We start from the raw sequence: 14,883 nt of genomic DNA, 5'->3' as shown, positions 1-14,883 counted from the left end.
TCCAGTCAGAAGTGGAAGCTGGCATCTACATAAAGAATATATAAAGAACAAGACTCAAATAAGCCCTGTATTAATAAAAATAAATGTGGGCTAGTAAAAAATTGCTTTGTTAAAGTTTATCAAATGCTGGCTAAAATTTACAATCCCATATCTATTTTTAGGGAGCATAGACAAATGTATTGGGCTTTGTGTGCAGTCTGATTTCCTTCATTAAAACCCAGTATTCTGGATATGAAGCTAGAAAATGGACAACCCCCCCCCCCCATATCCCAGCTAGACACTAGATTGGTCAAGCAGCTCTGTTCTCCTTACCCTGCTTTCAATATGCTTCCTCACATCAAAGATCTATAGGTAGTTCAGTATAAAATGCACCTGTCAGATAGTCTATTGCATGTGCTCATAACACTACTCCATCTGAAGCTAACTTGCAATCAAGGATTTATGCAAGCTGTATTAATAATACAATAGGAGTTGCACTGTACAAAATGGTTCACAAATTTACTTGGATAAATGATTAGAAACTGTGATCCATACTGCTGTTCATAGCTTACTGTGAGTAGGACACGATTATGTGATTATTGCACCACTTAATATGTCATGTTAATATGTACGTTATGCTTCAGTACTTTCTGGTTAGTTCCAGAGTTCTATAATCCTAATGCATTGCTTATTGGATGTCCCATTTTGTTGATTGTACTGACTCACCATGTGTAATCTGCCCTGAATCCCTGTGAGAAAGGTGGACTATAAAGAATGTACACAAAAATATTAAAATGTTGAAATTAACATGGTTAATTCAACAGTATTTATCTGTCTCATCTCCTTCACCTCACCCCAGGGCAACAGATTTTAGGCACTCATAACAAAACGCAATTATATTCAATGTATTTGTCCACTCTGCCAAATCCTTCCTTGCACTTTTCCACAAGGTCCAACTCAGGTTCACTAAAGTAAACCTCTCAGCCAGACTGAACAATAGGGATGTGTGTAGTTACCTGACGAAGATATAACTTAAGGACATTACTTATATCATGCGCATAGAGTTCTGACAACTCTACCAAGTCCTTTCCATTTTCAAATGCTTGGCAAAGCTTTTCAACCCTTGATTTAGCTCCATTCACACGATAGATACCCTTAAATACAACAGAAAAAGTTGTAAACAATTGCAAAACCAAAATGTTACTTGCAAATAATTTTAGAGACTGTGTAAAGGTACAATCTCTGTAATTCCAATTAATATTTACCTTTACATTAAGGGCTCTGCTTTCAATTTCAGAGGTACACTTTTTGATGATGAAGGGAATGCCATCAGGAGTATTTTTGGCAGCTTGAGTAAACTCTACTCCAAATAAATGAAGTCTGCCATGAAGTTTTTTGTGTCCACACTGAATAGCTAAAGTCTCCAAACATTTTTTATGACAGGCAAGAGAACACTAGAAAATAAACACACATTCACATTCCAAACATTTTCAAGTTAGGAGCAGAGAAATAATTTCTACTAATGACACAATCACATCAGCTTCCCCCATCCATCCACCCACCCAAGGTGTTCAAAGTGGGCAGATAATTGTTCATATATTTCATATCATGGAGGTTGACAAACCTATGAAGGATCAAAGTATTCTTCAAGGCCACTAACATCAGTAAAAAGAGAGTCTACTTATGCCCAGATGGCCCTCACCAACAAAGACAGGAAACAAGTTAAGCAGGTAGGATTTGGAACATTATCTGATTTATCTAGAAATCTAATATGGATACACACACACACACACATACATGGCATTTCACACTGCATGTTGTCTTCTACACATAAACAAGTAACATGTATGAAGATGGCCTCTCTCAAAAGTTCACCCAACTTGGGGCCCAAGTACATTTCATGACTACTGCCCCCCCCCCCGACAGAGAGAGTGCCAGTTTGACCAGAACACTATAATTTGGCAAACTGACAGTCTGTGGTCGAAGGCTTTCACGGCCGGAGTTCATTAGTTGTTGTAGATTTTCCGGGCTGTATAGCTGTGGTCTTGGCATTGTAGGACCTGACGTTTCATCAGCAGCTCTGACTAGCACCTTCAGAGGAAACGTCAGGTCCTACAATGCCAAGACCACAGCCATACAGCCTGGAAAATCTACAACAACCAGGGGTCATTTCCTGCAGGAGCGCACAGGAGCAGTGCTCCGGCAGTAAAGAGCCCAAGGGGCGGGCACATGCAACAAGCCCCACCCCCTGCTCCCAGCAGCCCTCAGTCAGAGCAAGAAGCAGCCAGGTAAGCTGCAGAGCCCTCCCCCCAACAGTCCAGTGGCACCTTTAAGACCAAGTTTTATTCAGGTACAAGCTCTCCCTCCTCTGTGAGGGCAAATCTGCACGTTCCCCCCCCCCAATAGCTAGCCATCCATAACAATCCAGTGGAGCCTGAGCGGTGGGTGTTGCCTTCTGACACACTTACAGGGATGTCAGGGGGTGTGACATATGCAAATAAGTTATACTAATGAGTTATGCTAATGAGCTCCTGCACCTCTTTTTCTACGAAATGACCCCTGACAACAACTAACAAACTGACAGTCCATAGATGCTCCTCAGTAAGCAGAGGTGTAGTAAAACATCTGTTGTGTAATTTGGCCTCTTAACTTGATGAATCTCAAGGGAAGATTTCTCTTTTGGTCCCTCATACATCTGATCTGGTAAGAGGGAAAGATGTCCCACTCATTGGAAAGGGGAACTCAGTACCATTCTACTTAGCTTTCAAGAACAAAGCTAACAGAAGTGTAACCTTCTTAGTGGTTACCATTAAAAAACCCTTCCCAAAGCACCTTACAGCAGGAGACAGAAATGAGAACACGTTGTATTACTGTCTAGTTTTGTATCTGGTTATGCCAATGAAATATCCCAAAACAACAAAACCAAAAAGCCTTCTTGAATTCCTACCTCCTCACATTCTGCACCATGGAATACCACCAGACTGTCACATTCTCTACATTTAGATGGAGCCCTCAGCTTCCTCAGTTTGTGTGTTTGAGCTGCCTTGGACAGAAGAGTGTTTCTAAAAGGTCCAGGTGAACTGGCAATTTCTGTTGCAAGATCATTTAAACCTTGGAAGACAAAGTTAATCTATTAGTTCCTTAATTAATTACAGAAAATGCTATAGCAAGAAAAACACATTTTTCTTTATGCACTAACCACGATCCAACCTGAACAGCAAATTTGCAAAGACAGTAAATGCTCTAAAACAAAAAATAATTATTTCCGTCATTTTGTAGCTGTTGGAGACCTCCAGATTCAACAATTATTGTGGTACACTGGTTTCATTTCTCCAAGAGACAGATAGGGAGAGAGTAACCCAGCAAAAATATGACTGACAAGGACATCATTCAACCAGAACAGTTATCTTACCTTCCCAGGAAACAGTACTTCCACTTTCTATCGGTGAATCACTGTTCTTGGAAGAAAGTATTATATATAACCATAGGCTCTGTGTTTGTGTGAGCTATTTCATTCTCTGGAAATGTGTTTGATAGGCAGAGATAACGTTTACCAGTAGGCAGGCCAGACAAGCAGATTGGGAAGAAGGCAGAAGCTACTGCTTCCTGCTTACTACACACCTCACAATAAACAGCCAGTTCTCCTCCCCTTGAAGAGACAAAGGCAAATATTTAGCTTGCGCATGCAGGCATGCACAGGAGCAGAAACTGGGACAAGGTGATGAAAGCAGCAGACCAGGCTTTGCCTCCTATGATAGGTCCCACCTTGCTGCCCCCTCCGCCGGGAAAAGAGGACCATTCACACACATGCCAATTGGTATCTCCCTGTCTACACTTTGCTAGTGATAATATTAATTGCTAGTAAAGCAGGAAAGCTGCATGATATTTGGGAGGGATAATATTTTTGAGATGGGGAAGCATTTATCATGCAGTAAATCCACCTGCATTCTGAAGTGGGCAACAGGAGGACTATATATTCTGTTCTTGAATTCTGATCTGAATGCAATTACCTTCCAATACTGACTTCTAGATACACCTCTGTTCAGAACTGTAAACTTTTCAGTGACACAAAAGAACATTTATATGCGAGGTCAGTCCTGTATTGTTAAAATATTTTAATGCAAGTTTGAGGAGTGTATTACACATGTTTCCAAATGCATCATTGCAAATCTGAACTCACATGCTCTGGAATGACACTATAATCCTGAGCAAGCATGAGGGCGACTGTAGATGGAGCAGACAGGGAGGATAGAACGGCCCTGAAAAAGTTCCTCCCCCCCCCTCACCCAGCCCCCTTCACTTGGCCCGGTGGCAACCACTGTAGAACGTGGCCAACACGTGAGTTGCCCTCAATCCTGTGCATGATTACTCAGAAGTAAGCTCCATTGAATGCAATGGGCTTACTATGAAGTAGGCCTGCATACTTTCACCAAAGCAATTTTCTTTTGGCTGAATGCTGTAAAAAGCCTTAATGGGAGTTCACTGGGCAGAGGCACGACCCTGCTCATTCTCCTCACACTCCTCTTCCCTCTCTCTGAGGAAAATGGAGCTTTCCCCAGTTCTGCCCCATTTATCTCGCAAACAACCTACTTCTGTTGCCAGCTTCCTCCTTGCTGCTCTTTCATCATAAACTATGGGCTTCTGCTCCACTGGAGCTGATGGGCACAACACCAAAACTTCAGTGAGGCAGGGGAGCATATGCTGTTACAGCAAGAAGGGGAATGAACAAGACAGCACAAGCGCCCACCAGCTGGGGAGGGAGAGGTTTTTGCCCTTTACAGCAGCAGGCTACTGGGAACCCTCTGGTGAAGTCAACTGCTAGTTTGCCCCAATTGTAGCCCCTACACCAAAAGTAAGATACACAGTGAAAAGTATACGAAAAATACACCACTGTGATACTAATATGATTCCATATAACAGTTGCAATCTATGCAAAAGGATATTAAACCACAGCAACACTTGAGTATAACTTATCAGTATGTATTATAAATTATTTAAAGACATATACAATTGCTACAAAATAGTCGAGGAAACATGCTATATCACGGGTGTCCATGCATAATACGACCAAAGTCATATTACTTTCTGTCAACATATTACCTGAACCAAAGAGAAATTTACTGCTTTCCACTTTGGTAAATAGATGTTTCACTGATACGTTAGCAATTTTGCTCAGCACCTAAGCCTTGTTTTTTTCTTAAATTGCAGAAGAGATCCAGTCTCTACTATAGTTTCAGCTTAACAATAAGCTGTTACTTTGATATGACAAGACAATATTCCAGTTATCTCATTAGCCTGACAAAATTCAACAAGGGCACTCTATCAAGCACTTACAAAACTTCTTATGACAGATTATGAGTTCAGCTTAGAATTTAGCAGCATTACCACAGTCTGAAGGAGAGGGTGGCTCTCTCTCATCAAGATCATCAGCAGATGACATGGTACCAGTAGATGGTGTTCGAGGAAGCCTCCTTTTAAAGTCTCCTATGAAAGAGAGAAGGCATTTTCAGACTTCTGCAGAGCCTGACTATTCACTGCCTCTCAATAATGGATTCTGGATGAAGCTTGTAATCACTGCCAAGATGCATTCATGTTTAAAGACTAGTATCACTTCAGAGGTATCTGTACCTGGACTTGCAGATGGAGAGTCCACAGATCGTGACTCACTACTTCCTCCTGCACTTTCGGAGTCACTGCACATTCCTCCACTTTGGTTACCAACAGACCAGGACCTAAATGGTGGTGGTCCCCTTGCAACTTAAGGGGGGGAAAAAGGAAGTATGTCTCATGACTGCAGCATTCTATTCAGATTCAAAGCAGCTACCATATTTCTGATGGCTAAGGCACATTGGCTTGCATCCACCAGAAGATTTCCTTTTGCACTACTAGAAGTGCAAGTGGATGTAAACAAAATCTCATGCTAACCCCTTGCAGTAAGTTAAAACACAGCATATTCCAAACTACTTTCCTACTTACACTATGAGATATAGGGAGGAAAGCACTAGGTATTGCACAAGGCCTTGCAGAAGTAAAACTGTGCTAACATTTCCACTTGCACATTGCTGGATCCAAGCCATTCTTTTGAATTACAAGCAAAGGATGCCTCCAGATTTAACACTAAGTCTAGAATATGCTAAGTATTAGCTACCTTTACTATTTATCTGTATGAAACACCATTTGGGGCACACCTCCAGTAAAGGCAGATAATTCTGCTGCACTGGAGACTGAATTAGATTTGTGGCAGAATCATCTACTGCATTTCAATATTGAATGGAACAAAAAAAATGAAGGCAGTATGTCATACAGAGATGCAGCAGGTGGACTCTTGTAGGTGTATATTCTGAGCTTAGCAGAAATGTAAAAAAGAAAGACACAATAGAATTCTCTTATGGCTTGCTAGTGCGCACTAATACTCAGTTTACAGATTATTGTATGAAGACATCATGTCACATGAACTAATAACATAAAAATTTGAAATGTGATTGCATGAGTATGTTCAAATGAGTCGGCTAAAACTTTAAACACCAAGCTCTGTTACTGGTGCACAAACAGCTCAAATTTTTTCACATCTGCCGCCTGACTTATTCATCTTTTGGCACAAGTTGGGGTTTTTTTTGGGGGGGGGGAAACGAAACAAAATTATTCCTTCTACTTTTTTCTAACAGTTTGCTGAAACAGTTACAAATAAAACCCAAATATAGACAGCCAGAATTAAAGGATAAGACAGTATATGTATCTATTTGATACATTGTTGCATGATAGTGATCTGCCAAAGACAGCCATGGGAACTAGAAACCTATTTAAAACTTACCAGAGATATCAGTGCTGCTAGAAGATCGTTTTTCTCCAATCTTTTGGGAGCGACAATAGGGTGGGCTTCCAATGTCTTCTACTGCATGAGTGGGAAAGTCTCCTGAACACTGGGATAAACTTCCTTGGGATGCATGTGCATGGTTTGATCGCTTACTGAAAATCCTTTGAAAGAGAGAAAGCAGTTCTTAGACAATGTGAACTTGCAATGTTCTCAGCTAAAAGTGAAACTACATTTTGCCCTGCCCGTCAAGCTTTAAATGCTTGGGCTTCAGGCTACATTCTACGCATGCTTACTAAGTCATCAGACCCATTCAACTCTATTGGACCTGAGGCAGACAATTCACAACTTACTGAAGATGCACCTGAGCGAACAAACACTATTTCTATTGTCAAACTGATGCTAGGATTTCCACCTCCAGTATACCAATTAACGTTAACAATGGTAAAAGTTTCCATCCAAATGAGAAGCAGAACAGAGCTTGTGCAATGGAACACTTCCCACATCCTGTTCAACATATTTATTCCTGGTTATCGGGCTAAATTGCTCAGCAAAAGCAGGGAGAGATCAATAAAATAAAAGTTTAGAGCCAAGAGTTCAAGAACTGAGCTTTGAGCTTGCTGTCCATTGTTAGTTCAAGCCTTAACTTGGCTGTTCTTAACATTTTTTTTAAGGTGTCCTCTGGGGGAAAAAAGGGATATTCTGTTGAGATACAGAAAGAGAACGAAGTGAGTATTTTTACAAGTCCCCCAAATGACAACACTGACATTAAAAAAATATTCAGTCTTCTTAACACTGACATTAAAAAAATATTCAGTCTATTACTACGTTGTATGAATAAGCATTGGAAGAATTCATCATTATATGGAATTTTGACAGACATGATTAAACTATCCAGTTTAACAAGGGATGATATCAAATTCCTTGTTTCCAAAACATTTATTTTGATTTTCTTGTGTGTGAATCAGTAACATGGGCTATATCCAGTGGTAATTTTTACTGTCAGAAATGCTTCAAGTATATCTGAAGGAATGTCCATGTATGTGGAAAAATTATGACCTTCTCACATTACCCTCCCAACAGAGGAAATACCACCACCACCATCAAAACAGTGAGAACTGTGTCTTGGCAGCAAGAGTAAAGAGCATGCAACATGTTCTTGCTGATCCCGAGCCCATACATGGAAGAGAAATAGTTTGTTTCCCTTCAGCTTAAATTCAGTAAGAGCACACAATGAGCCCCTTAACGTTTCTCTTGAACAAGGAGGAGAATGGGAGGAACCTTGCAGCCCCAAAACTGAGCACAGGTGATGAGAGTACCTTTTGAACCTCTCCTACCACAGGAGACAATTTCAATCCTGAAAAGCTTGCAAAGTACAGAAGAGACTTCTTGCTAGCTAGAATAGATACAAAAAGCTGGGCATATTTTAATTTGGATTAATGATTTTTCTGACAAAACAGGATGTATTTGGGTAATATTTTGCTTAGTTATGCTCTGAATACACATTTCTAATGTCAACAACTAAATTATGAAAATGACAGCCTGGTAGATAGAAGCTTATAAAATGGACAGGGAAACATTTTAGTAAAACATCCAACACTCCACCTCCTCTCCCTCTTGAACCATTCTAGGAAAGGGTAGAGGGAAAGAAGGTGAATCACCAAGGATTGACCACCCATGACCACCAGCCTACATTAATCTATCAAAAGCTTCTTTCCATTGGGAACTACAAAGCAGAAATAACATGGATGCCTGCCTAACCAAACTTTTGTGACATCAGAAGGCTTTCCCCTCTCTCTTCTCACACTTATTTTCATGAGTAACACCAGGCAGAAACTGAAATGTTGCTGTCATTCCCTCTACCCTATTATGTTAAGAGTATCATCTACCTACCAGCTGGCTTTCATATTATAGACCCAATGTTCTTAAACTGTGGTCCATGGACCTGTAGATCTTGTTTCACTCCAGACAAGTGTAAGGTGGCCTGGGATGCTACTGTACATGGTCAGGTAGCATATGGTTATCATCACCATCATGTTATGACATCTAGAATAGATTCCTGTTGATAGGAACTGAAGAAAATGTACCTTGCCATTATGATTATATGTATCTGTCTTGGTTTACATTGCATCATAGTGAATGTTATGTGCATTTTTCTGGGGAAGGGGTCCACAGCCTTCATCAGACTCTCAGAGGGGTCTGACACCCCAAAAAGGCTAAGAACCACTGTTATAGATGAAAACACTCATTGGGTTTGCAGTTTTTAGCAATATCTTTAGCATTATGCCGTGATTTAATGATGGGGGACAGGGAGAATAATATAGCACCATAGGCAGATATAAGACAGAAAGAGACCTGGGGAAAGAATGGACAGAGAAAGAAGTGGTACATGTGGCTAGGAGATGTAGAGATAAAGTTCAATATTGATCTGAAATAAGCAGCCAGAGATTTGGCTACTCTGCTTTTACTATATAAGGATTCACCTATCTTTAGGACCCATTTCCATTCAGTTTCCCACCATTTTGCAGGCATCTCACAGAACAGTAGAACAATGCCTGATTTATTTAACTATTATTTTCTGTGTACATTCCTCTAGCATTTTGCTCAGATTTACTAACAAATGAGCAAAGAAGATATCTCTCACCCTCCAACCTGGGAGCTCTGAGTTTCAAAGGAACCCGATTCAATGGGGACATCATCTTTTGGCAAATTCTTCACAAACTCAGAGTACTTCTGTCCGGGGTCATACAGCTTGGCACTCTCACAGAGAGACTGAGAGTTAACTGGAACAGACACAACTTGGGCATGTTGCATCTGGAACAGATTAACTGTTGCCTGTGTGAAAGAAAGACAGGCAACTTTAAGAAACAGATAATTTATTTAATATTGTTCTCCCCAGCTCTAATACTCGCAAGAAATGGTTCACAACAAATAGTTCCAGAAGTTCAAAACCAAATTCATGCATTTAACCCACTGTATTAAAAGAGCTGTTGTGTCATAAATGGCTTAACTCTTAATCCAAACTACATGTAATCGGACACTTTTAAAAAGAAAAGCAACCATATGGAAGAGTTAACTCTGAGCAACTCTCTGCTTTGTGGAAATTGTGCTAGGGCAGGAAAGAACTGTGCCTTTTGAACATCTGTGTTTTGGTGGTATTTTGTGAGAGCCTCAGTCTATACATACCAATCTTACTGCAAAAAATTATGAAAAGGTTGGGCTTTTATTGAAAAATGTTAATGGATCTTTCCTGCTTTTATCCACCTCTGAAAAACTAATGCTGGATAGCCTCATGGCCAAAATGCCATGGGACACAGGCGGCTGTACTGGAGAGGAGTGTCCGGTGAAATGATCCCCTACTTCCGTCATGAAAGTATACATTTCAAAATATTTACCAGCTTCAAAACAGTGACTTGAACTAAAACGATGTCAAAAAGGGATGGGGGGACTCTTGGGAACCCTGCTGCAAGCTGAGATCAAAGCTGAGCTGCTGCTTCCTTTCCCTGTTGAAGCCTAGTCAAAGCCAATGGACCTGAGCCAGGTCACTGGATCCAAAACCAGCCCAAGACAAGAAGCTGTGCTGTATTTTTTTCTTTGTATAAATTATATATTTTTATTTCCTTGTAAGCTGTTTTAAGCCCCCAATAGGGAGAAAAGCAGGGGGGAAGGCCTTAATTTTCTGTGTTCAGAAGGTAATGCAGACAAACTGTCTTCCTAACATGCTACTTATGCTACCAGAATGTATTTTAAAATTGTGTAGTGGTTTCACAATGAATCCGTCAGATTCTAGTGATGTTTCAGAATGACAGTTACCTTCTGCTATATGATTATTTCCAAAGTCTATGATTGCCAAGCAATTCAAAGAATCTTTAAGTTAAAAGTAAAGAACGTCAAAGCTGCATTCCCTCCTCTGTCTCCTCTCTGTGCCCTCTTCTCAAAGGCTTTCCGGGGTTCAGGGCTCCCTAAGGAACAGTGCTGGGCATGATATGGTGGGTCTGCAGTGGGAGGGGGTATTGGTGAAAGTCACCCTCCCCTTCATCTGCTGGTGGAAGACAAGCACTGTATTCAGTGTATCATATATGAAAGAAAATGCAATGAATCTGGTGATATGGTGCAAATGTGAATTTCAAATGTTATCTGAAGATCGCTGCAGGACAAGAACCCTCTATACACCAAAAGCACTGAAAAATGCTGCACCTCTACTGACAAAGAATTAGCAAAAGTTTATTTTGTGCCAGGATCCAGTTCCAGTTGCTAAGGTTTTCCCTTCAGTTTTCAACTGCCATGAATGATACAGTCAGAAAGAAGGGAGGAAGTAACCAGGAATTATTGTGCCTATATCCAGTTCTACTTCAGAATCCACTCCCCAAGAGCATTTTTGTATTGAACTTTAATTGTAATTCATATTACATTTTGACTCCTGTGAGCAGCTTCAGAAGTTAAGTCTTGGCATAAAAATATTTGAAAACCCTGTATGATCACATAATATATGATTACTGAGTTCTATTCCTCATACATTTCCCTCCCTCCTCCTGTCTCGCATGCTCTTTTGCTCTCACTTTCTGTTTCAGAACTAATCATAGTTTGCCATGTCATGTAGGACACAGTAAAATACCCATCCTTACAGCTTTAAGTGTCAAGTCACACTGATACACAAGTTCCCGCAGCTGTGTTAAGACATCGCTTTTGAGATTTTCTAGATCACTTCGCTTTTCTTCAACTTCAGCCACACTGGCTTTGAAATGTTCATTGGCTTCTTCAGCCTGCAAGTAAGCAATCATGTTGTAGGTAAGAGATAATGGTAGAATTTCCTGCTCAAGAAGTTCATTTAAAAGGGTTGATATAATTCAGGTAACATGTACAAGCCAACATGCCCTATGTAAGCTTAGATCTTTTCAAGAACTAAAGCAAGATTTTCTTTACTGCAGCCATTTCTGAAGAGGATTTCTTACTTTTTGGAGCGCCTCTTCTTCCAGCTTCCGTTTTTTCTCTAGTTTGCTAGCATCTTTAACAATGCCCCCATTGGAGATCAGATGCTCCTCCTCAGCACGAGCAGTAGATGATTTTGCCTTTTCATATTCCTCTTGCCGCTGAATGTATAGCAGCCTTGCTTTTCTCACTGTGGATTCCAGTTCTTGCTGTTCATTGAACAATAAAATATCTTTATATTAGCAGCTTTCATATAGTGGCACAGAAAATTAATATACCACTGCTGTGTTGTTCTAGCTCCTTCTGCATTTATTTTGTAACTCAATTTCAACATAAAGCATCAAACTGACTTACAGGGAGGAAAAGTGAGAGAAGCAGGGCATTTGTGCCATGCAAGTGGGTACCTAAAGTGTAGGTAGAGAATCTGTTATAAAAAATGGGAGAAGCAGGGCATTTGTGTAGGTAGAGAATCTGTTATAAAAAATTAACAGTAACAAAAGAAGAAATCGGTACTCAGAATGCAATCTCAACATGCATTCTCTGCAAGAAAGTTTACAAGGCAGCTTAGAATTTCTGATCATGAGATGCAGTGTGTAATATGCAAAAATACCAACCATTTTCTTTTGTTCTCGTTGCCAAAGCTCCTTGATCTCCTTTCTTTGTTTATCCAGTTCATTTTTTCTCCCAAGGAGTGGCTACATAAAAGAGAAATCCAAAGTCTCAATAGTTAAATATCTGTATGTGCACCCCCCCGTGAACATCCAGAAAACATCTCTACTGGTAAGAAAGTTACCTGAACAAACTTATTAGCTTGGAGAGCTGCTGCAGTTTGTTGCCAAAGCTGACTGTTCTCGATATCATTTTGAAATGCATTTATGAATATCGATTGGAATGGCATGTAATCCTATAATCAAAAACATACAAGTAATAAGATTTTGGGTCAGAAGCATATCAGTCTACATCTTGAAAGTATTCTGTGGATTTCCTCCCTTTGTTTTAAATGTAAAAGAGCTTTAATATTCTGCAATATTACTGAATATTCTCAAATATTAATAAACACGCTTAGAAATTATGTTATGGAACTACATTGGTAAACCAACCCCCAAAGTAATACCACACAAGAATCAAAACTAGCAGTTTATACCAAGATTGCTTATACTTTGTGTTAATATGACCTATCAAAATATTAAGTAAGCCAAATAAGACTCAGCATAATCTAATTACTAAATAGTTATGAGTAAGAAAACAGAGAAGGAACTTTATCCCATGTAATTTCAAGCTTCAGTTAAAAGAATGTTTATGTATAAAGATTCTGAACACATTTCTCACTCATTGACTACTCACCTGGGGTCCAATAATAGCCTTAGTAGTTTCAGCCATTTTTGCCAAGCCTTTAGCACACTCAATTTCTGTAGGGATAAAATTTTTTCCTTAGTGAGTATGAAGAGTGACGGCAAATAAACCACTCTCTAGTCTTCATTTAAGACAGACACTATTTTGCCACAGTCTCTTAGACACAGGAAACAGGCAATAGTTCCATTCATTCCAGTGAGCAGCTAATTTAGAAATCACATTACTGACAGTCTGTAGCACACTCCTGACAACAGATTTAATTCCATCATGACAAAGCTCATTAGGTGCCAGAAAGAGCCACTCACCCAAGTTAAGCCTTTTTTCTACCCATGCAACTATGTCCTTCGTATATTTTGACCATGCTTTAGCATAGGACAGAGCCGATTCAATTCCATTATCATTTCTTAAAAGAATGCTATCAACTTCTTCACTTCTAAAGTGCCCTGAAAATAAAGTATCAAGTGCAAAAAAGTGAATTTTAGACATGACCACACAGCAACAGGAAAGACAGTAACAGCCAACTGTGAAGATTAAGGTAACACTGATCCTGCGATTCTCTTTAATGCCTGTTGACACTAAAGATAACTGGCAGGGGTTTTAGAACATGTTAAAGGATCATACAATTGTTGCTTAACGAACTATATGGCCAACATAAAGTTTGCTAACAGAAAATGTTTGAACAGATAATATTCACCCTACGTGCCTCAAGTGTTACACAATACATAAAACCCACTGTGCTTACCTGTCCCTTGAATGTCATCCCTTTCATGCAGTGATCCCCCGGAATCCACAGAAAGATTTTCAAAAGACTGGTATACAACAAAACAACCTGTTAGCATTAGCTAAATATACATATGACTAAACAAAAGTAGACCATGACAAAAGTAATACATAACACACAGACTGACAGAGAGATAACATGATTTTATACTAATCTGTCAAACTGACATGCAGGAAGATGGCCTGGAATGTATGAATGCCTAATAACTTCAAGTCCTTGTTAAATCTACAACAGTTGGAATAGTAAGGACATTTCGGATCTAATGTAACCTTAGTGGGTGTTTCAACATTCTCAAACAGCTTTTTTGGCGTAACAAAGTAATAAAAAGGCAAAAAAAGGGAGGAATTTCCCCCTCTGCATAAACAAGCCATGAGCCTAAACGCACAGACTATTCACAATACTTCTTAAAGTGTTTCAGTGGCAAAACCTCCCAAACATAACTATCATTTTCCCTCATATTCAAGATATATCCTGGTGTGAAAGAAGAATGGTTCATCAAGTAGTAAAGTATAGACAGGTGCGCGCACCGCACGCACGTCACCCGGAAGTGACGTGACGATGCCGGGCACGCTGGGGGCGGGGCCACCACCATCCGAGGGAAAACCATAGAGTTTTCCCTCAGATGACCGTGGCCCCGCCCCTAGCGTGGCCGGCGTGGTCGCGTCACTTCCGGGTGACACGCACGTTGGGGTGGGGTTCCCCCGGGACCCGATCCGGCGGCGGCAGGGAACGGGCCTCTGGGGCGGGGGTTTCTCCACCCCCCAGGGGGACTTGGCAAGCCTATTATGAGGATAAAATGGAGGAGAAGAGACAAGTGAAGCCTCTTTAGGTCCCCATCAGGAGAAAAGCAGGGCATTAAAGTAAATAAACGTCAGGTGACAATGTTTTATGGCTTTCTAGGTTTAAGGAAATATTAGTTTTATTGCTCTCACTATTAACTGCTGTTTTAATACTCCCAGATGAGTACTGGTTTGCTACTTGGCTATTTTGCATATCTGAGAACTACGGGTTTTTATTATAGCTATAGTTT

At 40.2% G+C, this 14,883-nt stretch overlaps 1 protein-coding gene across 1 annotated transcript in view; it reads right to left on the bottom strand.

The window, feature by feature from the left end:
• The window catches only part of ARHGAP29 (Rho GTPase activating protein 29), a 78,951-nt gene that overhangs the window by 8,151 nt on the left and 55,917 nt on the right, over positions 1–14,883 (bottom strand). Inside the window, exons 6-19 of the mRNA XM_015413364.1 lie at positions 13,815–13,881; positions 13,378–13,515; positions 13,064–13,128; positions 12,513–12,623; positions 12,334–12,414; positions 11,743–11,928; positions 11,416–11,553; positions 9,435–9,625; positions 6,791–6,954; positions 5,608–5,736; positions 5,365–5,463; positions 2,927–3,090; positions 1,245–1,433; positions 996–1,133 (exon numbers count right to left, since the gene is read on the bottom strand). Of these exons, the coding sequence (XP_015268850.1) occupies positions 996–1,133; positions 1,245–1,433; positions 2,927–3,090; positions 5,365–5,463; positions 5,608–5,736; positions 6,791–6,954; positions 9,435–9,625; positions 11,416–11,553; positions 11,743–11,928; positions 12,334–12,414; positions 12,513–12,623; positions 13,064–13,128; positions 13,378–13,515; positions 13,815–13,881 (1,860 nt within the window). The remainder of the gene's footprint in view (positions 1–995; positions 1,134–1,244; positions 1,434–2,926; positions 3,091–5,364; positions 5,464–5,607; positions 5,737–6,790; positions 6,955–9,434; positions 9,626–11,415; positions 11,554–11,742; positions 11,929–12,333; positions 12,415–12,512; positions 12,624–13,063; positions 13,129–13,377; positions 13,516–13,814; positions 13,882–14,883) is intronic.

This window comes from Gekko japonicus, unplaced genomic scaffold (assembly GCF_001447785.1).
Source record: "Gekko japonicus isolate JY-2015 unplaced genomic scaffold, Gekko_japonicus_V1.1 scaffold70, whole genome shotgun sequence".
NCBI lineage: Eukaryota > Metazoa > Chordata > Lepidosauria > Squamata > Gekkonidae > Gekko > Gekko japonicus.
The sequence above is the reverse complement of the archived record's forward strand: the minus strand, read 5'-3'. Positions and strand labels throughout refer to the sequence as shown.